This window comes from Linepithema humile, chromosome 2 (genome assembly GCF_040581485.1).
Source record: "Linepithema humile isolate Giens D197 chromosome 2, Lhum_UNIL_v1.0, whole genome shotgun sequence".
Lineage (NCBI taxonomy): Eukaryota > Metazoa > Arthropoda > Insecta > Hymenoptera > Formicidae > Linepithema > Linepithema humile.
In genome coordinates this window covers 1,658,886-1,682,028 of record NC_090129.1, presented here as the reverse complement: position 1 = coordinate 1,682,028, position 23,143 = coordinate 1,658,886, and the positions used below count along the sequence as shown (strand labels likewise).

The window sequence follows — 23,143 nt, the reverse complement described above, 5'->3', positions numbered from 1 at the left end:
AAAAATCGTGATAGGGCAGAACTTGATTACAACTTTGACAAAACAAATATTAAATTTACGTATTAATTAAATTTTGCTTTATGTGACAACAAAAATAGATAGATTTATTTGAAAAATCGGAAATTATATTGTATTTATTACACAGCCCAATATTTTCACAACACAAATTAAATTAATATATCCATCTTTTAATTGTTCTTTACAAGAGAGATATAAAAAGAATAATATCGTTACAATTGATGATCCTGTAATCGTAAATAGCTAGTGATTTGATAATTTTAATGAAACTTGATAATGACTTATTGTTGCACATTTGGTTGTAGCTGGACGAATTTATCATGTTGTCCTATTTTCCATATGAAAACATCTTCGGATACAACGCGATATATCCATATCGAGAGCAAATTTCCTCTCGCGCGAGCTATTTCCCGATGGCGTTAATGAGATTCTTTGTCATTCTTATTGTCATCTCATACTCTGCGAGGTCAACATATATATTTCCCATGCATGTTACGGAATCACATCCGGTAGATTTTCCTTCGGTATCTTTTTCATCTCAATTTCAAAGATCGCTCATCTCCCGTAGACAAAACGCTGACGTAAGCTAACTTCCCTTATTGTCCGACCGCAGATTGAGTGCCACTACTCGCTGTAAGTAGACTCATCCGTCCGTGATCAGTCGTGGCCGGCAGCAAGAAAATACAACGCGCTTGTTTGCGCCTCGGTCTTCGTTCATCCGCTTTTTCGTTGTTATTAACTCCGCCAACGTTAATTTGATTTCTCTTCTATTTCACTCTTCTCGAAACAAAATTTAATTTAACTAAATATTAATTTAGTTCTGATACAACTAGCAGCGGCGGAAAAAAGGCAAAATTTTAAAACTCATTTCAGAAAATAGGTCTCTATGCTTTTACGCGATGGAATAACAAAATTCGTAATAATGATAATAGTGTAAAATATAAAAATATTGATCGAGAAGCAATCTCGTGTCTTCAAAAACTGTCCGATTAAATGGGCGTGCTAAATTCTCTGGCAAATGGAACCGATTAATAATATGAAGATAGATGATTAACTAAACATGTGAAACTTCGCTGCAAGTAGAGACAATTAATTGGAAGATGAATGATATCATTAGACGCGTAATATTGCTGCATCTTCCCCGTGTCACTTGCTTTCTACCACCGCAAACCATAATGAAAACGAACACATGACGCCTCTAGTGCAGGCGCCGGTAATACCTGACTTTTCCTACCTACTCGATACGTCGAGCAAGCAGATTCGATAATCGACGAAGTTTTGATCCACCCTCGAGGCTTTATTGCCTCCTCTTGCGGTCGGTGACTATGTTTGTAATTAGAATCGTTCGAAACTACCCGAACTGTCCAATGGCGTGGCGGATGTTATCCAGACACGTAGCGGCCGCACAATGGATATTTAATCTCGGCGTTCCATCGGGACACTGGATTGAAATGATCGATCGCTCGCGTTGCTTTTCAGTGAGCGAGTTTCAGTCTATCCACGGTGTAACTTTTGAGCGCCACGAGCTTCCCGCTGTCATGCGCATCTTAATTCGATAAAAGCGTAATGCGCGATTATAAAAAAAAAAATATCTCTGAAAAGCTTCGTGGCGTTTGTCGCCTGCTGTGTTTCTTCAATTTGCACATAATGAAATATCTGTCAATCTTTCGTAATATTGTTGGGAATTTTTGCATACCATGAATAATACCGGTCGATATCAGATGCGTCACGCCAACGTTTCGCTTCCACGATAAACTGGTTACTAGATTCCCTGTGTAACAGGGGAATCTTGACAAAACGCTTCACGAGTAATAATTATTGCGAGAGCTGTATCACGTAAAGTTTGCTCCTATCGTTTGTTCGTGACTTGAAGAAATTAATTTATCACAAAGGACAGCAGCGCACAAATTAATCGCGTTGTTTGTATATGTGGAGGCGAGCACAGAATAAACGAATATTATTTACTTACGTAAGAGGTAATTATATTAAACGTTGTTTTAACTGAGTTAATGAAATGGAACGCCGAGTAATCATTGTGTTACTATGAATAATCACATAGTAACAATATTATTAAACTCGTATATGAAAAACTGCGGTACAAAGTTGACCACGCAAGGTAACAATTATGAGGATCGACTTTACGTTTGATGTACGTTGTCGTATCTATAATATTAATTACGCAATATTAATCACGGCGTTATACCGGAAATTGTATCGTTCCATTTTGCAACAATTGGAAGGTTTTGATTAAGGCGCTTCTCTATATATAAGAGCACCCGGAGGCGACCGCTAACCAAACTAATTCAATAAATATCATCGTCCATCAACGACACATCTTATAATCATCAATGATTCTTCTAACTAAATGGAGAGACTGAAAGAAGAACACGCTGTGGATACTTGGCGTGAAAGAAACGAGATTAGAATCAAGATCCCAGACTTTACGCAGGATAAAAGACCGATAAGATGAGATCTGACGTGATAAACTTACTTCGTCCTCGAAACTTATTTTATCAAAATTATGTGTTTTTGATATATGACTTTTTGTACTATAATTTATCGAAGCCATTTATCTTAAAAGAAATTTCTCATTTTCAATCCGCCGAGAAATACTACATTTTGAAACTGCATAATCATACACTCTTTGCTTTTGATTTCTCAGTTGTTAATTTAATATCACAATCATCTCGTCTTTCTGCAAAACATCGTAGAAAAATTTCGAGTAAAAGTGTCAATTTAAACAAATATCTGTGGCAAAGTGAGCGAAACGGGGATCAATCCGAATAGTTGTGCAGGACGAGCAAACCGTCGACAGGACTAGCTAGAGCAGAGACGTGCACCGGCGTGTTCCGGTCGCGGAGGCTGCGCGGAAAAATCGATACTCGCGGCGGCAGCGGCGGCGGCGGCGACGGCGGCGGCGTCGCCGTCGTCGTTGCCGCCGACGTCGAGCAGCGCGATGGAGTCTGCCCGATGGCGCAGTCAACGTCGGGACCGGCACCCCAAAAGATCAACCCATGCGGTTAAAGCCACCGTTCACCAATCCACCCCTTTTCTGACTGGCCCCCCTCGAGAGACGTCGCATCCGCGACATAAATAATCTTTGCCGATCGCACGAACGTTTCTACGAGACTGTACTCGCGTGTGCGGACGAACAGCGGGTCGCGTGTATCATTTACGCAAAAAAAAAAAAGTGCGTGCCAATGTGAGTATGTGTCTGTGTGTGCGTGCATGCGTGTTACCGGCACGTTGACACCTTCGTTACGCCGCTTGCCGAGAAGCGGCGGAATCCGCGAGGGAAGTTGCCGGAGCCGCCGCGTAATTTTTCACCGGGTCGACAACCCCGAGGACGCTCCTCTGGCGATTCTGCGACGTGCATCACGCTGTTAGGTCCCGGACAATGCCGATGAATTTTCTCGGTGGGTCCTGAGGAGCTCCATTGCGAGATGTGCGTCGCAAGGTAAAGAGGATTTAGTGCACATTTACGAGTCGTAAGCGCGAGTGCGTACGCGCCGCGTTCGCCGAAATAATCCGGAATGTCTACCATTGTATTCGATTTTATTTTCTTTTTTTTATTTGCACATTCCTTATTAAAGTGTATGTTTTTTTTTATACGGCTAATGGGAGATTTGCGGATAAAATCGAGCGCATACGTTCAATACTTTGTAAAGAAAGATTTACGTTTTCTTTTTACGCAGTGAAAATTCTGCGAATTTTTGTAAATCTTGTAAATAAAGCAAAGAACGTGCGAAACCCACGGTTTACTGGCACTTATACATAGGATCATCGTACGGGAAATACCTTTGTACAGTTCCTGTGTTTTTTTTTCAAATTCAAGTTATACATTTCTTTTTTAATCTGCTTTTTACAAAAGAGCTGGTTTACGCAAAACAACGGCACGTGGCCGTTATTTCTGATCCTCTATTCGAGTTTTTATACGTCCGAGTTTTCTCTGTGGGAGGATGCGAGCTGCGGATCTCCGATACGACCCTGCGATACGCGCCTTTTCGAGGACATTGACCTCGGCTTCCGCGTCTGTCTGGCTAGTTTATCTGTTTTCCCTGGCGCTCTAACGTCCTCGAACCATCGAATTTCGATGGAGCGCGTACCACGCTGCAAATGCGCGAAATATTTTTCGCGGAGACATTCAGAAGGCAAATTTCATGGCACATTTCGATGCCAAGTTTATCTTTCCGTCGATTTACTTTTGGCCGGGTTCCTCGGGCAAACTCGTCACTTAATATTCGCTATTTTATCCATTATTGTTCCTAAGATAAATTTTGGCAATCCAGATATCTGTATTGCGACGCTCAGATAATATATCGTTATGTTATCGTTAAGGAATGATCTTTAAATCGGATCAGTGTTAAATTGGTGCGATGTACGAGGCAGATAATCTGGCGATATAAATCCGTCACGATTAGCGGTTGCAGCTTCTTCCAGTTGATATACTTCCGTTAATTGTTAATCGTTGCTCGGTCGACCATTTGTATTGCAATTTCCAAATTACAGCCGTAATTTCTCCATTAAGTTGACCCAGTAACATGAATTCCGCGTCGGCAGTCTCTTTCCATTACGAATCTCTTTATACGAACTAATTATCATATATAAAATTTGTCATTTGCGCACTTCGAATTTAGTGCATGTATGTGGAAGGTTGCGCAATTAAGTTTTAATTTTTCATTTACATGTTTAATTAATATTTGCCAAACTACGCGAATGAAATAAAAATAATAGCTCGCTATTTATAATTGATTTATAGGCTGCGAATGTTAATGTGCGGAATAAGAATGAAATATTTACAATCGAGCGTGATTAAGTATTAATGTGTGCAGCGGTGAGGCCGATTAATAATTCTTTGAAGAGTTAAATTTTTGAAAAAAATCCACTCAAGATTCGAATGGACGTCGTCGCTTTGCGAAGAACTAAAATGTTCGTTGTAGAACAAAGTATGATCATCATTCATCGCCAACATGACACGTCGCAGCGCAATCTGACGTATCGTGCTGTAATAAGTGGTTTCTACTTTCCTCTTTTTCTCAGTACTTCCTCGTTGGCATCTTTTTTCCCATCGAGACGAGACTACGTGTCGGAGTCTCGAGCCTACTTCAGCGGCCAACCGCGCGCCCACCTATGTAAGAAGCGAGGTTAAAGATATTAGAGCTCTGAAAATCACGTAATTATCGTTATAGTCGCCGACGCTATCCCCGTGTGTGCCATCCACTTAGACACGTACGAATATTAATTTCGCTTCTCGTCTCGTCCGCGTATTTGTTGTTTAAATGAAGGTCTCAGATCGCGAGGCAGACGCTTTAACAAATGAATTAGATAAATAGTACCTTGGAAAACATTGCCGCGCTATTCAATTTCTCGCTGAAAAAAATATGATTTGTTGTTTTCTATTTTACGCAAAAAATATACTATTAGAAATTAATATTGTAATAAATTTAATTTTTATCGCGTGTCAAAATGTATAAGTTTTTATCTTTCTATTTATTACAATAAAATGAGAAAGCGGCACATTTTTTATATTTAAGGAACGTAAAACTTGTTAAATGTTGATTAAATTTTGCAAATCGTGTCTCTAGATTCTATTAAAACGACAACACGTGGCGTTCATTAAGATAATCCCAAGTGGGCGTTAATTTTTTTTTTTACAATATACTCTCTGTTCTTCTAAATCATGAATTTCCAAGAATCTTCAAAGAACCATCACGTTAATCGCGCCGATAATTAATTCTCTTTTTAAGTATCCGAGTTCGACTCTACGGATTAAAATGTCTAAATCAAATTAATTAGCATTGTTTTAACCCTGTACTTTATGCCGCATACAAAATACTTGAGCGAAGTGGAAATCGATTTAAAGCTTTAATTGCTCATTCTTTTTTATTGCGCAATAACAGTGCAACGCAAATAATAAAATTGCGAATTTAAAATTTCGCGAAATTCACAATTACGCGTATTCTCGAGAATTGTTTCGAGAAGCGCACTTCTGTGCATTGTTGCTTCCAGTCACGTTGCAGCGATAAATTTCATTACTCCCAAATTCGAAGTGCGTCCTTTCCTGCGGCCATCTCGACGATTGTCCGAACTGCCTCGACTGCTTTGTGGCAATTTCGCCCGTTCGACGTGGAAATAAAAATGGCTCGATGTTTTTCGACGAGCAAAGCGGAAACGTACCGACCAAACGTCTGAGAAAGTTTGTCACGTGTAATTTTTCTCGCGAAAATGTCGATCACGCGCGTTGGCTGTTCATTGATATCGCAAAATTCCATCGCTTTCGTTCAAATGTTCTTTGTGCAAACTCTCGCTTTTCGAGTCGGAGTAGAATGGTCGTTTCTCAGATTGAAGACGTACAAATTTCATAGCTTGTCGTGAGAAATAAGAACTGCAACATTGCTTTTGGCAACACAATGCGTATTCGTGTCGGATAAAATGAGATCGAAGAGATATTTTTGAGATGAATGAGAAATCGTAAACTTTTTGAAAAGGTAACGCATTAAAATGTAGCTTTGAGGACTTCTCCTTAGAGTCGCTCGTCGTTTCCTCGTTCCAGATCGATATTTCGTTATCGGAAAGCAGTAGCCGTCTTGATGAAACGGCGGATATCTAGATAAATTACAAAATGACAGCACTGAAAACGTTACGATGTTCACGACCTTATTCATCGTCGCATCCATTGCGAGCCGTGAATTTCTCATGAGGTTCGTTGCACGGAGGGTGCCATTGTGACCCGCGAATCCCTACACACGTCGTTATTATCCGCATATGAATAGCGTTTGAGTATGAAAAGAGGTTTTCAGCTAAACAAATTGTACTTCACGTTTCAATTAATTGACGGCAGTATTTTGAAAAATAATAGTTGCGAAATGTGCCAAACAATTTTAAACTAACCCACGATTTACAGTTGCTAATTGAAGTAAAACTTTAATCGCGACCAGAGCACCTATTTCGACAGATTCGCTTTTAATACGAATTTAATTGCTGTTCGACCACTCGCAATTAAATACGTTTCCGTCGTTGGAGTGATTCAGTTAAGACGCTCGGGGAAATTTATACGGAATGAGGGAAAAAAGGGACTTTGAGACTTGAGGAACACGAGCAAAGTTAAATCCGCGCCGCCTAAACGGCCTCTTGCGATATTTCGATGAAACGGCCGGCGTGTCTCGACGGGCCGATAAAGATTTGCTTTTTGTTTTCCTGTCTTTCACGATGAAGAGAGGAAAGAAAGGAAACGCGTAATCTTCGATTTTATCGCGCGTATAAAAACGCGAAGAGTGAAGTGTCTCAGCGTAAAGTAGACGGGGAAAGAGGAGGACAGAGTCAAAACAAAATGAAAAATTTCTGAGCGTAAATTGATATGGAAAATACGCGAAGAAGCTTGCATAATCCAGTAGTTTGATGAATTTTTTTGCCATATTGGAAAAAAGAAGTAAAGTATACATTACCAGCAGTAATTGGTATCTTGATAACTGTATATGTAACGAAAGCCTGACGCAATAAGAGAAGTGTCTTGCATGATGCGAATAATTGGACGTATTTATATACCGTATTAAAGCAAGGCGTGGAAAAACTGTGTGGGCATACATTACTAATAGCCTTGATAGCCCAAGATAATTACGTAAATTATAAATAAGTGAGTTTAATCTGTCTCTTATGTAGATTCCAAATTATTCAGATAGTTTAAACACTTAAATAATAAGTTTTAATGCGATGCGCTCAGTTTATAAAACAGTATGGAATTTAAAGGATCATATGGAATTCTTTACGATGGTCGTTGAAATTTACACAGGTATTGTTTCGCGCAGCTTGCCCTTTCTCGAAGAAAGAGACCTTAAAAAAAGACTGATCTCAGAGCGGCGTGCAATGAACGTTTTTATTGAGGAAGAAAAGGCGGACAAACGTGCATTTCTAAAGGTAGGAAAGGAAGATTGAAAAGACGTAAAAAAAGAATATGTTTCAACGAAATGACAGCGGATGGATTGCGGAATAAACAATTCTATTCACGGCGCATCTGCAATGCAAAGCGATACGCGTTTCTTTCGGTGAAATGACTGCCTGGCGAAACAGCAACTAGTTAAATGAAAAGGGAAAATATCAGAGAGTGAGTGAGCAAAAGTGCCCGCGGACTCGCAGGACAAAATGTGCGGCGGATTCCGTCGGGGAGACGCGCGGGGAAAATAATTTTGATCGCGATCACTCGGAGAATCACGCCAGATGGAAGCTTTAAAACACCGCGCGGTCGGTGGAATTGCAAGAACGTCAATCTCATCTGTTACGGATCCGGCGCGCTTCCGGAGGATGGACGAGGCTGGATTCCGGAAACGACAGGTGTGGGAGGAACACCGGAGTCGCCAGGTAAGAAACCGACGATCGATCACCTCATAAACGCCGCGTTCCAGCGTTCTCCTTTTGTCCGCTTTGTCACTCGGACCTTAATCAGGCGGGGAAAAATCCTTTCGGGAATGTCTCCGACATTGGATAACTGTAAACTGCGCGTATTGAATCCGCCGTCTTAATTTCTCGAAGAATGGCAGCTCCACGCCGTGACTTTATTAACCTCCGTTTTAATTTCACGCAATTTAATAGGGAACAATATTTAACAGCGCTACTAAACATCGCAAGATTACTGCAACTTGGAGATAATTGCACTTTTGTGCATAACGCAACGCCGCCACTGTCCTCGTTGGGATATTTATCCTCGGAACGTGTGTGCATGTTACCTGCAAGGATAAAAGTAAAATTCCGTTTACTCGTTGTTTCGCACTCATGCCGCTTTCGCAATAGAAAACGCGATAGCAGGAATTAAACCGACCCTTTTTGTCAACGGTGTTGCCCCCCCGTCGTTGCAAGTACACTTCATCTTCGTCACTCACTGTTGAGCTTTTTTCCGCGGGCGTTTGAGGCACGCGGGAAAGCCGCTCGAGTGTCCGAGGAAGAAGAAAAAGAAACTCGGCATCAGTTGACCCCGTTGCACTTTTCTTTTTGGAAACATGTTAGCTTACTTTTTTTTCCCCTCGTAGGCGTCTAAGAGAAACGTCTATTCCCGTCGTTACTCGCTTCTTTCTCATGGAAAACTCCGTCAATCTTCCGAGGATAGCGACCCGACGACAATTGCATTAAACAAGAGGTTTATTTTCGTCTCTAAGAGAGACGTCGTTACGAGAGAGCCGCATAGCGTTGGGGAAAATTGCATTATGCCCGCGGACGATACGTCGGCTCCAAGTTTTTGTCGAATTTTTTTATAGCCCCAACAAAGCCGAACACGCATACATGTAAAATTTTCCCGACTGCAAGTATCGATTTCTGTAATACGCGTTCTCGTTGAAGTCGCTCGTTGCACCACTTCACGTAGTTATAAACTACGCTCATCTCCTGCCATTGTCTCGTCCTTTCTTTTCCTTTTTCGCTTATTAACTTTCGTACCTCTTCACGATTTTTTTTGTGACAGAATCTTGATAAGGGAATCGCACTTTTCGGAAATTCGATTATCATTCTCGGTACGCTGAGCAATAAGTGCTCGTCTCATCGCATCTTCAATTTCCAACGGACCCTACTTTAGTTAATAAGTTTTTTGTAATGAATTTTTCCACCTCGACGCAAAATAAGTTTCAATACCTGAAATTCGATATTTTACTTGAAAACGTTGTTATTATTGCAAAATAAGAAATTTTGACTCATTAATTCTATCGTAATTAACGCTCTCATTTGTTAGATCTTAAAATATCAGGTGTCATATTATGATATAATATCCAATATCGGCATTCATAATGAAAGATATAACATGTTGATTCGAAATGTGAAGAATGAACTGTTGCAGTGAACGATCACCCGTGCGGAATATTCAGAATTGTATTCGCGATGATCGGTTTTGTAAATATTTATCGCCGCGTGATTTGATCGGGACGGCTAATTGTAGGATGGAGATTTTATTTCGGCGGCTTCGAGTATTCCACTTGCGTTTAACAGTTAGCGCCGCAACACGTCATTAACGAAGGCACTTGTTTGATTATCACACGCCAAATATTTTCACTTGGCACTTCCAATCAGGCTAATAGTGTTTCGTCGCGGTGACGTTCTACAAGAAACGTTCTATGCGGAAACGCAACGCCGCGGCGCTTGTGCAGGCGATGCAGGTGGCGGCGGTGGTCAATCTCATTACGGCTACCAATTGTTTTCGGCTGACATTGAACTGCGGCCAGCGTACGTACCGCAGCTCTCGTGTCAGCTTTCGTACGTCAATTCTGCTATTTTCCTGCGAAAATGCGAAGAGCGTAGTCGCGGAAAGGAAATAAGTGGAAAGTTGTCGAGCACATTTTTCTACCTGAAATATTTCTTTTTTTTTTCATATTCGTACACAAAATAAACAAATCGAGGCAATGTCTGCAATATATTCTCATGGAATTTCCGGGATAACATTATCACATTGACGTGCAACTAATACAGTCAATAATTCGCGTAACAATCGCTTTTCAGCGGCGGATTTTACAAACTATGTAGCATTACGAGAAAGTTGGAGAAATTCACGCGAGCAGTCGATGCGGCACGCGTGGACCGGGTTTCGCGTGGAACGTGCCGTTGACACGTCCGATAAGAACAGTTTTCGCCCATTGAGAGCGAATAAAGGCCCGTGCGCTGCAACTGTCGTTTATGCGCCTCGCCGATAAATTCGAGCGCGTCATTTCTTTTTGTTCGCAACTCGTGCGCGCTCGTTTATGTCAAAATAATGACGCAGAATGCCCGGTGCTTTGCATGCCTGTTTGTACACGCGAATCGAATTTTCCGTGTGATTGAAAAAAGAAAAATGTCGCCACTCGTTTAACACGCGCCGTTTAGTCGTGAATTTTGTTTATCTGATCACGTTTTGCACTTACGGAAAAAAAAACATGAATGTAAATACATCTCGATATTCCCGCATCATGAACTACAATCAATGTTGCGCTCGGTTGCTCCGGGAAATCATCTGGATCTACGTCTACTAAAAATTTCTATTAGAAGTCTTCGTGGAAGACTACTCTGGAATGCATTACTTTTCCTTCTTCGAAAGGAAATTGCGCGTATGCCGTTCGTGGAATCAACTTACGATTTTCTTTGAGTCAATATATAACATTTTTTGCAAATCTTTTTTTTTTTAGATTTAAAGAATTCTATAAGAAATTGCCTCTTTATTTTATGATTTAATTCACGACTGTATTGACACGTTGCAGCGCGCAACAACGTAATTGTTGAAGAAATATTTGAGAAACAATGTATATAAATTCCGTTTTATTTAACGAAATGCAAAGGAAGATCTTCGAACATTGGCCAGTCTCGAGATAAGAATCGTGCATCGATAGAAATGATTAATAACTTTGTGGTTGTTTTCCTGAGGCATTCCTAGCATGCTCAAGAGCGTCTACCTCAGAAGAAGCATAGTTTCGATTATGCCACGTAACCTTCCTTATTGCAAGGCTCCAGCTGCTACGTGAGCCCGCAGACGGAGCTTGCAACAAAGGACTGCTTGCACCAATGCAGCAAGATGAATGATTACAGAGCGGGAAATTCGCAATAATTCTGTCGACCAACTGTATATCTTTCCAAATTTCCAACTTTTTCTTTTAATTCTATTTAGTTTTGTTTACTATATCGATATTTATATCATTTTTGAAGTCATACCATTCTGCAAATTTGCATTTAATTAATTTGCATTCCAAGCAGCGCATTATCTACACGCAACATACGATAAGATCTCCGCTTTAACAAGAGATATCTTCATAAATTTGTCTGCGAAAGTTTGATAACATTTTGCCAAAGTCATCCAGATGAGAGTTACAACCGAGAAATGACGTCGGCTATTAGCTTTGATATTACGTTCGTCATAAATTTAAAGAAAGCGTTATCCCACGGTTATTTCTCGTAAACTGTCTTTAATATACGTGTCTCGCGATGCTTATGCAATTATGAGATGAAATTATCTTTATACACAGAGATTTCACAAATTTGATAACGATCTTGTTTTTCAATGGAATTTACAATTGTAGTGTACTTATACAATTTGATCTTCAATTTTATGACTGTTTGTCATTAGTAAAAAAAACTGTACACTTTTTACCGGTTTTATCTCGTCTCTCCATACGTGTTGCATTACAAATTCGATACAATTAACCGATTAACATATTTTTGTAAAGCGAACATTTGCATAAATTAATATTCAGCGAGAGGCTCGTTCGATTGTTTTACACTTTCCAAATTTAATTTGCTTACACATGCAGCATTTCTCTGTCGCTAAATACTAATTAACATTATATCAATGACTCGTATCTGCATTTATTGGACCTCGCTCGTGCGGATGAGAATTGAACAAAGAAACTAAGCAAATTACCAGCCATTCAAATCAGCTTTAATAGCTTGTAATCGAATTAACGCTTCTTAAACAATGAAAAACGCGTTTTCTCAAACAATCAAGAGTGCGTTACGGTCTGCTATGTATTGCCGCGCAGTCGCGATCAATACGAAAGAGATACAGATAGAGAGAGAGAGAGAGAGAGAGAGAGAGAGAGAAGAGAAAGAGATAGAGAGAGAGGGAAAAAGATAGAATGGTTTACAAGCGTACGCGAGAATAGGACGAATGTTATTAAACACGCTCTTGTAGCGGACGCGGTATCTCGCGGACGAACTTTGGGACACGCCGCGAGTTTGTAGTTTGCCGGAGAATGGAGCGTTCGACGACACCTGCGAGAAACTGATATCTTATGCAAGGACTTTATGGCAGACTTACGCGTACTTATGGGAAGATGCACGACTAAGAGGTGTCTGCGATCTTCCGACATGTGCGTTCCGCACTTTTGGTTATTTAATATAAATTATGCAGGTAAAACGGGGTGCACGCAAGATCCGCGTTAACGTATCGCGCAGAAAACGCGACGAAAGTTTGCGTTTTTTTTTTTTTACAAATATAGCGTTATTATTAACATATTTGTGTTTATAACATTACGAAATTTTTTTAACTTTTGAAATTAATTTACTATTACATTCTATCGTTTTTTGTTTTAAAAGGTAGAGCGCTTTAGTATTCAGCAAGAAATGAAAAATTTGGCAAAAATTCATACACTTTCGTTCTAAATGTATTATCCACATAATAGAAGTTCAATTTCACTCTCTTTCAAAAGCATACCATCCTCTCTTTTCCTTTATCAAATACTGGAGTATCACTACTCGCGCAGACGAAGTAATAATTAATGAATTTCACGAGCCTCAGGCAACGTAATCAATTGATAGCTTGCAACAATTAGTGATTCAAGCGTCCAATTTTAAGTAGATTGACAAAGAAATATATTCACAAATTTTCTAACTAATTTTGCAGTATGTAAGGCAATTGTTAACACACTGAACAGTACACATAAAATATTAGTAACATACTCAATAGTAGATATATCGATACCTTAAATTCAAAACCTCGTATCTCGAATTTTTTATCAATTTTACTTTTTCTGTTATTTTATTGTATCAAATTTTTTTGAAATAATTCCAAAAATTTATTTGTTAACAACTTAAAATCAATTTAAATTTAATGTTTAACAAATTAATCGGAATATATCATAAATAAACAGTTTTTAATGTCTCCTGTAAAATTTGGATTTTTTTAGGTGCGAGGTTTTGGTAAAATATTGATATATTTATATAACAGCATATAAATTCTTCTTTTACAGTATAAACTAAATAAATTTCATACTTAAAATAACGAAAGATAAAGTAGAAAAAATGTAGAAAGGCTAAAGAGAAAAACGAATAAAGAGACGGGACATCAGCGAAATGTAATGCGATTAGGACGAAAGAATAAAAATAGGCGGTTTTACTTATAAAAATGTGCTTCAACATCGTACAAATAACGATTTATTATATTCTAAACAAAATTTTGTAATGAACAAATTTAAAAACATTAGAAGAGTAAGAGTTTAGTAAAAATACCGAAACGTCTGCATACATATCAAATGAATATTGTTAAAATATACTGCACGAACCAACATTTTATCTTACAGCTTACTAGTTTCTATTGTGTTTTTTAAACAATCAAAAATTTTTTCCAAATTTCTCCGAAATATATGAAAAAATGAGTTATATATACACATAAGTCTATTATTTGCACAACTTTGTAAAACACATTCTTTTTTTTTTATTATAGATTTAAATAGAAATTGAAAATAAGCTCTTCAATTATCGTTGTATTCAATACGGCAGCCTGCATTTATTCAATAAATTTTTATAAGCTTGTATCAGCTCGGTCTCTAAATAGCGTGGATTATTGCATTAGCGGAGACGTAATATTATTTCACATAAGTCAAGCGTATCGCTGTTCACAGTTATTTCTGTTAATGCATTATCGTTTCGGATGCATTAACAGTAAACGGGCAACGCGGTTCGCTAAATGCATTAGTTCGAGTGGAAAGTGACGAGACGCAGCCGTCCTATCGAGTCTCGTCCTCGAAACTAGTTGCCGTCGTATCATTTTAACTAAACCGTGAACTCCAGAAACTACGAATTCGTTTCGGCGAGTTTGCCCGCCTGTACACCGTCGGCGCAGCCGAATCGAAGTTGCTATTTCCTGTTTCTGATTGTGATCAACGTGTTACATTTACTCACACGTCGTCGTATGGCGACGGCGTAATATCTCTTTTTTTCTTCCATTGTTTCTGTTTTCCTGTCTTTTCCGAGGGTAGTAAGATACTCGTGGGATAAGTTTTCTCGGCTAGCTTCAACGACAAACCGACCGATCCCTGGTCTCCAAGGGACCGTCCTTTATCACTTTTTTAGTCTGTCACTTCTCTGCGACGAGAAGTCTACAAGTAACCATTCTAAAAGAAGAAACATAGGGCGAGCTAAAATTAAAAAGTATATCTATAAAATATTAGTTGGATGGAGTTATTTATTTGTCGCAATTCTCTTGCGCTATTAAAGTCGAATAATTAATGCGTGTAGCAAAAATGTAGAATTTTTATTTAAATTTAAATTAAGTAGGAAATAATATAACGATGAATTTATTTTTATTTTTATTGCATTTTATATATAATCTATTTGCATAAAATATTTCACAATTGTGACATTTTGCAAACTGTATTTCTCCTCGTGCTTGTAGAAAATTCAAGAGACATGCTCCACTTTGCTACATCGTTTAACTGATCATATTACTCTATTATGATAGAAAGCTTATTGTTCTTAAGGGCAGTTAGTGTTCTTCCGGTATTAAGATTATTTTCAAAAGTCGCAGAATTTCTAATCGAGTTAGACACTTGCTTTTCGAAATGTTCAAGTTAAAATGGCTTTCTGGCTACAAATTCAATAATACTTTTTTCGAACTTGATGGAAATTGATAAAAATATTTATTTGATGAAACATTTAATTACAAAATTCATTGCAATAAATAACAGTTGTACCTATAGAAGTTCGTAATTATTAAAAAATTATGAAATTTATTTCTATCGAAACAGCGCTGTTGCAAGCATATTATTATACACAGTATTATACGCAGTCGGCGAAAATTTTCTCTCTTGTGTTCGATGGATAAAAATCGAGGAAATTATTATATCCCTTCGGTCTTAGTCTTACACTCGCCCTACGTTCCGTAGGGAAATCACTCGCGAAATTGCATAACCAGCTTCTACCCAACTTTGATTTTGCTATCGTGCTTCTCCTCGCGGATAGGACAAGCCACATTACGCGATTAGTCGCTTGGGTAACTACGGAGAAAGGATTACAATGGCAGCGATTAATATTAACGAATTCGTGACGCACGTAAGCGTAAAAAGATAAATAGTAAACCTTCACGAAAAGAGTTGCAAAAAAAATGGCAACCGCAAATGGAATTTAATCAATTTGTTTTGCGACTGATCTTTTAAATTTTCACACTGTTCATCGGCAATTATTTCAGCTATGCGACGTCATTAATTATGTGATAATATTTGCACGATAATTGATAATAATATGATTTATAAATTATTAATTACTAATGTTTCTTTTAATAATTTATAAAATTGACAACAAACTTGCATCTGCAAACGCTTAAAGATGCTTGCACAAATTATGCAAAGATGAGAAATCAGCATTTCAAACCAGTAGCCTTAAATTTCTGTCATCAAGGGATACTTGAGTGTCAGTCCTTGGAAAGCTTTTCGAAAGTTCCGAAAATCCTACGTAATTCGATGGTAGCCGAGCTTGAGAGCTTTCGTATGATCCACCGCGTTCTCAAAAGCACATACTCTCTCTCTCTTTTTCTCTCTCTCTCTGTTTGTAAGCTCAGATAGCTACGTCCTGTTGACTTAACGTCTCCGCCATTGTATTTATCTACCTACATGTACGGTAGCCGTCAGATAAATCTCCCGTGTGGTTGGACGTACGTGCGCATCGCACACTCACAAATTGTTGCATAAACATTATCGTGAGAGAGCACTCAAAAACTTCCATTTGTTGCGCCAATCGCGGTCCTTCGCAAAATCCGCAAAATAAAAAGTATTCTAGCAAAAATATATGAAAATACATAGTCTGCAAAAATTTGGAAGGGTCAAAGAGATTTCCTTCGGAAAGATGGTAATTAAATATGAAAATGTGGTAAAAAAATTATCACGCCGCGATTTTTGCGAAAATCAATTATTTTCTCACATGCCTAATTTCGTCCGCTTAATTCTAATAAATATTAATATAATATTTATATTTTTTTATTAAGCATTTGCCACATTACTGACGCTCTATCGATCGTCGCGGATTACCCATAAACCTATACTATCTTTACGCTGCACATCGGATTAATTTGTTTCGGTTGATCGAACTTGCGGAGAAAAACAAAATAATTTTTATGCAATAATGAATTTTTGCGCATACAGCAATACGATGCAATTTGTCGTCAAGGCACCCGTGAATAACATTTAATTCAAATTATAGATCGTTTTTCATAAATATTTTGATTATGGAACGATATGTATCAATTTTATACATTATCATCTCGTCGATAAATATATTATTACTTAAACTGAATATGTTTGCATGTGCGATTCGAAAATAAAGTTTGAATATTGTACATTTGAAAATTATTACGGTTGAATAGAAATCCTTTTTAATTTCGCAGTAAAATTCAATAAAAATTTTTTCTACAATTTTCACTCATAGATGTTTGGAATTTTTTATTAAAAAATTTACAAACGTTCTATATTTATTACAAATTGAAAAAATATTTATACGCCGCACATCACTTTCACAATGTCTTTTAAAATATAAATTCTTGCTATATCGAACAGCATTAATCCGCTTACATATGGCTGATTGTTTATCTTTAATTAACACATCCTGCTTTTGGTTTGTTGATTTTCTGTCGTCGAGTTTTAAGATTATAAATTGAAGTTCAACGATGCGGGGATTAGAGAGAAATCGAGTAATATTATCATCAAATTGGTATACAAGCATCAGATGTCGTTTGCAGCGCACAATGAAAATTTAATCTCTAAGATATTTCATAGAATTACAAGATATTGCGAGTCTTGTATAACTCATTGTGGCATTGTGGCAACGCCTGCAAAGAGGCATCCCGACATACTAGCGAATCGTCTCGATTCTTATTGCAGGTGCATATAAAGTTTTATTCAATAAACTGCATTGTTTTATTCAATTCAGTTAAATGCGCGAACAAAAGTAAAATGAAAGAAAAACTTATCTGATTTAATCCCTTATTTTAATAATTTTGACTTTTTTTGGAAAACAACTTAGATTTATAATCTTTCCATATTGTATTCTGTATTATTATAATACAGAATACAATATGGAATATATTTCAAAAAAACATGTATTTTTTTGACAGTTTGATTTATCTGGTGATCGATAGTTACAGAATTCGTGCCGCTCATAAATTTTTCCCGCCCTTCTTTTAGTATAATCTTTTTGTCATCCATTGCGCTCTCCCGCATAAGTTGGCAATGATCCTGGAACACATGTCTAGCAAATCTGGAATACGTGACTGAATCTCCCTGATCCGATGCTAGGAATCCTAGACGATAAAATTTCAAATATAAAGCGTTACTACATTAAAACGGGGAAATGGGGAAACGGGGAACGTTATTCTCCAAGGTTGCTCGTCACGTATTAATTCTTCCTTCTGTGTGATGCGCAATTTCTGCCTCTTCATCGCAAGTCCCGCGTGAACTAGGAATATTCAAAACAATCTCTTGTTTTTGCCCTATTTCGGCGCGGATGAAATTCCGCGCGACTGTTGAATTTGCAAATAATCAACAAATATCAATGAATTTTTTAAGCCAGGACTCCAAGTGAAATTCACTTGAGATGAAACGAAGAATGAGGCCTCATTATCTTATTCATGTCGCTGGAGATTAAATCTTGAAGATCCTTACATCTTCGACGTCTTCTGATCGCGACATATTTATTAAGAAATAATTGGTTTTAAATATTTGTAAAAAGATTTATACAAGTACTTTTAGATTATATACATACATATATATATATATATATATATATATATATATTTTTTTTTTTTTTTTTTTTTGTGCGACAATACGAGTTTACGAATTCTCTTCCGCTAGCGAGATTCAACCGCTCATTTTTCTTGTTCTCTTTCGCAAGATACGCAGCCATAAATTCCGATTGGAGAACTCACGGTGCACTTCGTGGTTTTCATTTTAAAGAGGGCCGCAACGTACGCTCGCCCTCCACTCGTAAATCCCAATCAGAACTCGCAATTTATGGAGTGGGTTACGGTCGCACGTCTCGCAATTCGCTATCCAAATGCACGCAAATCCGATCATCCCCTCAACGACGAGTAACCGCGCGCGATTTGCTCTTCGATCTGGCGCCGTTCCCGCGTTTTCTGTAACCTCTTTTTTTCTCTCCCACCGGCGACGATAATTCGAGCGATACTTTTATGAGCTACAAATTACATTTGGAATCACCGCGATTCTTCGAACGGAATCCCGCAGAATGAAACTAATGACGTGCCGACGTGCCTCGCGATCTTTTGAAAATTATGTTTTCGAAGATTCTCTCTCTCTCTCTTTTTTCTGTGTGTGTTTTTTTAGTGAAATTATAAAGAAGAGTATTTTGTTTGAAGCGACCTCGAGTAAATCAGGCGGAAGCGAAAAATCGTGGTTTTTTTATAACTCACGCTTGGTCGATCTAAAAGCGTTACGTATGCCGGATCTCCTCGACAGCGCACGATCGACTTTTAAAATCCTCGACTGCCTTTCAGGTTTATCCTAGCATTTTTACGGCACGACGCAGCTCGGGTAGGAAAAATCGTTGTTGAATTTCAGTAAATGGAGTTGTCGCCGGTGGGCCCGCCGGAAGAGGTTCTCGCCTCGGGAGACGGGAAACGAGGTTTTCATTGAGCCCGAACTGAACTGAAATACAGATTACGTGTCAACGTATCCAGAAGCTGCAAAAGAGAGCGGTGGCTCTTAATGGAATCGGAAAACGATTTGTAATAGGAAGTAGAATCATCGCTTAAGGAGCATCAGCATCGAGTCGAGCGAGCTCGAGCTCGGGCGTGGAAAAAAAATCATCGTTCGAGCGCGAGCGCGGCGGTGAAGATTGATGAATTTCAGGATGCAATTCAAGATCGAGCTGCGATCGCGGCTTCGCACGGCCGTCGAGCGTCCTTGATTGAAAGTAAATCCTGGAACATACCGCTCGTCGCGATGTTATTTTTAGAAATCTGATATCTGTTTTTCTTTCCGCGTCCCATCGGATGGCCAACGCTGATGGATGCTACGAAAATGAAAACACGCGGAATGATCGTTCGGAATGCTCGCGCGCCTTTGCCGGCTAGTTTCGGCCATAATTTTCGAGCGATATTACATTTTCCGGCACGCATTGTTGCTTCTGCGGCCAACTATTCGCGACCGTGCCGCCGAACTTTCTTCGATAGCCGATATTCTGATGCGCTTTCTCGTGCGCGACATTATCGAGAAAATGCAGCGACGCTGATCGAGGGGGTTCATCCGTTTATCTTCGATGATGCCTATTTATTGCATCTGCTCTGGACGGTGGTTGCCATTTGTCATAATAAAGCTGTCACGTGCGAAGATTACGTCAAATGAAATAATCGTGCGAATTGATCGATTATATGCAACCTCTTCGCGAGAAAGTCATTTGTAAGTTAAACCGGAATTTTTTAAATTGCGACATTTTTCCTCTTTCTCTCTTATTTTCTTGCTCGTTTTAAATCTCTCGCTTTTTCTAATCTTGAAAAAATGTTTTTATGGAAATATTGAATAAACACTAACCGTGCACTTTAATGGTTGCGCGGAATATATAAAATATTGCAAATATATCGTTCGGAAAGAAAAATTATCGTCTTTCCAGAGACTCATGAATTTATGACATTTTCCATGCGCGATAAGCAACTGCTCCATTCGAGAGGCGAGAGGAAAGCATTTTTAAAGGCGATCTGGCGCGCTGAAACAGTGGCGAGCAGACCGGTGTTTCTGCGGCAGAGGAGAACACCATTTTTCTCGTCCCTTTTATATCTGGTCTCTCCCCGCTTGCTTTACATTAAAGTGAGATAAAAGAGAGAATGTGTAAGAAAATAGCGCGAGTGGCGTGTCCGTAGTAAATTTTTCCTATGATCCCAACCGATCCACGCGGAAAGAACTATTAAGATCGAGCAGTGACTTTTACGGATCTCGTAATGCGTTGCAAGCAAGATCTGCTTTACTGAATTTCTCTCCGCTGTAAATGTTATTACAAAAATTTCAATTAATTTATTCCTTGTTAACATTCTATGCGTGCTGATGAAAATCTGGCGACAGCAAATATTCATATTTTTTTTTAGCTTTCACTGATTTTTTTGTAAAATTATTAAATCATTTTATTGTAACTTTAAAAAAAATTGTTTGCTTTGTTCTGGAAAATACTCAAAGCAACGATAGTGAAAAATATTATCTGCAAAACATGATTTTGCCGCGTAAAAGTAACCGAGCACGTGCACAAATTGTTTGTCAGTGAAACTCACTTTCTCTTTTTCATGATTGCAATTTCAGGATGCAGGAACGACAGACTTCCCGGTGCACAGGATAGAATGAATCGTCGGGAGGACCCGCTGTTACGGCAGCACCGCAGCCGTTTGCTGCAGTTGGCCGAGGTAACGAACATCAAGCCTGGCCGTGGCAGCGGGAAGAGGCGCGGACAGAGACAGTCGCATGGTTTCGGGCCGAGGTTAGTTCGCAAACTTGTCAAGAATTCGTGTTAGTTAATAACTGGAATAACTATAATGAAATCCAGGATTAACGTGCAATTATTCGAGAGGTTGCGACTTAGAATCTAGTATTTCTTTTATTAAATATATTTTTTTTTAATGTTATTAATAAAATAAGGAATTTTTTTTATTCAAAAATATTTATGTTTGAAAACATTGGCAGGTATTTAACAAACTACGCTATTCCGCTTGCGAAATAGAATAACGGCATCAATTCTACTTAAAGTTTGTATTGACAGAATAATTGATACGTTTTGGAAATGTTTTTTGAAAATCTCATTTTCTAAATGGACTTTGACGTTCGTCCAAGTTATCACTTTCATGTTATCACTTTCCAAGTTATCATTATTGATAACGTGTGATCAATTGACGAAAGTTGGCGCCATGCGGTGGATTATTGCAGTAACGGCGGACCCAGTCGCGTGACACTCCAGGATATCGTCAGAAACGATCCTGGATACACGCCGAACATCGAGCACTTAGTATTTCCGGAGCGCAAGAGCAGCAATCCGAATTTGGCGGGCGTCGCCGATGGCTCGCCGCCAACTAAATCCAAGTCAAATGCGACGAGTTCGGGAAGGTCCAGGCTCGCCGAAGTTTTCGCTCGGCACTACGCAAGAGGATCCTCGCAGGACTCGTCCATTACGTCTAGAAAGAATCATGTGAACGTACGTATTCGAGATCTAATTGTACGAGTCTTGCTTTTTATTTATTTTGCCGATCGTCATTTCATTGTTATAAACAAAAACAATTGGGATAAGTGTCTTTTGAAATCTTTATACATTTTTCAAGTCTATTTCGTAATATTTGTTTCCAAATATTCGACTGTACGCGAACATCGTAAATAAATGGACAGACGGGGCGTTCTAAAATCAGCCGACGCGTCAAAAGGGATATTGGTTCGCATGGAGTAATAAAAGTCAATAAAACGATACGCACGTTCTCGACCGACTAACAGATCGGCCAAGGGACGAGTTCTACTCTTGGGCAGGACGGGAATAAAAATACTTTCATCGGCACACCGCGGAGTTGCGCCACCCCGCCAGTCGCTCGTACGTGCTTCGCCCGTATTTGGAAGTAGAAACAGCCTCTCGCGTACGGCCGCGCGACTTTGGTCCGCGCTCGATGGAACGATAAAGACACCATAGCGCAGGCCCCTTCGGCTATTGACACAATTTCATAACCGTCCATAATACGGCTGGCGATAATGGTGAGCCGCTAACGAGTCGCAATTAATATGAGAATCCGAAAGCGGTCGAGATGATGAGAAAATTTTGAAGCTATCGCGACACAATATGATATCAGAAGTCCTTTTTTTTTTTTTAGATAATATCTCGGAAGCGCTGTTGTTCAAATGACATGACTTATATTATCGTTTATCGATAGATTTTGCACGGAATATGCCCAAATATTGCTGCCGCAATGGCACTCGAGTCGCAGCCCACACATTTTCTCTCGTGTACGCTCACGTGAAGTGGCCTTGGATTTTGGTTACAGAGCACGTCGCTGGATAGTGGGAGCGCGATAGGTCATCAGCCGGGACCCGGCGGGCCCACGGTGGTGACGCGGAACGCCGGGCGTCGCTGGCTGTCGCAGAACTCACAGTCCTCGAGGCAACACTCGGCCGAAGACGGGGTACGTGGGGGCAGCGTAGGCGTTGGAGGACCCGTTTCGACCTCGTCCTCAAGTCAGGCTCCCGGTCAGACCGCACCTCCCGCCCTGCCGCCTCGAAGAGTCAGTCCGGCCGCGGATACGAGCGAGATCGCCAACGCGGGTCCCATTTCGCGCGTCGACAGGTAATGACGCGCACTTTCTCGTCTTCCGTTCAAATTCGACGCGATCAAAGTAAGCCTAATATATGCAAATTCGAACTTCGCGATTAGCACGTCAGTGCTTTCAGTA

The 23,143-nt window shown here is 39.3% G+C and overlaps 1 protein-coding gene across 1 annotated transcript in view; it reads left to right on the top strand.

The window, feature by feature from the left end:
- The first annotated feature begins 2,785 nt into the window (after positions 1 to 2,785).
- The window catches only part of RhoGEF3 (Rho guanine nucleotide exchange factor 3), an 87,751-nt gene continuing 67,393 nt past the window's right edge, over positions 2,786 to 23,143 (top strand). The window contains exons 1-5 of the mRNA XM_067350370.1: positions 2,786 to 3,475; positions 7,808 to 8,373; positions 21,027 to 21,201; positions 21,618 to 21,909; positions 22,739 to 23,037. Of these exons, the coding sequence (XP_067206471.1) occupies positions 21,065 to 21,201; positions 21,618 to 21,909; positions 22,739 to 23,037 (728 nt within the window). The 5' untranslated portion in view covers positions 2,786 to 3,475; positions 7,808 to 8,373; positions 21,027 to 21,064. The remainder of the gene's footprint in view (positions 3,476 to 7,807; positions 8,374 to 21,026; positions 21,202 to 21,617; positions 21,910 to 22,738; positions 23,038 to 23,143) is intronic.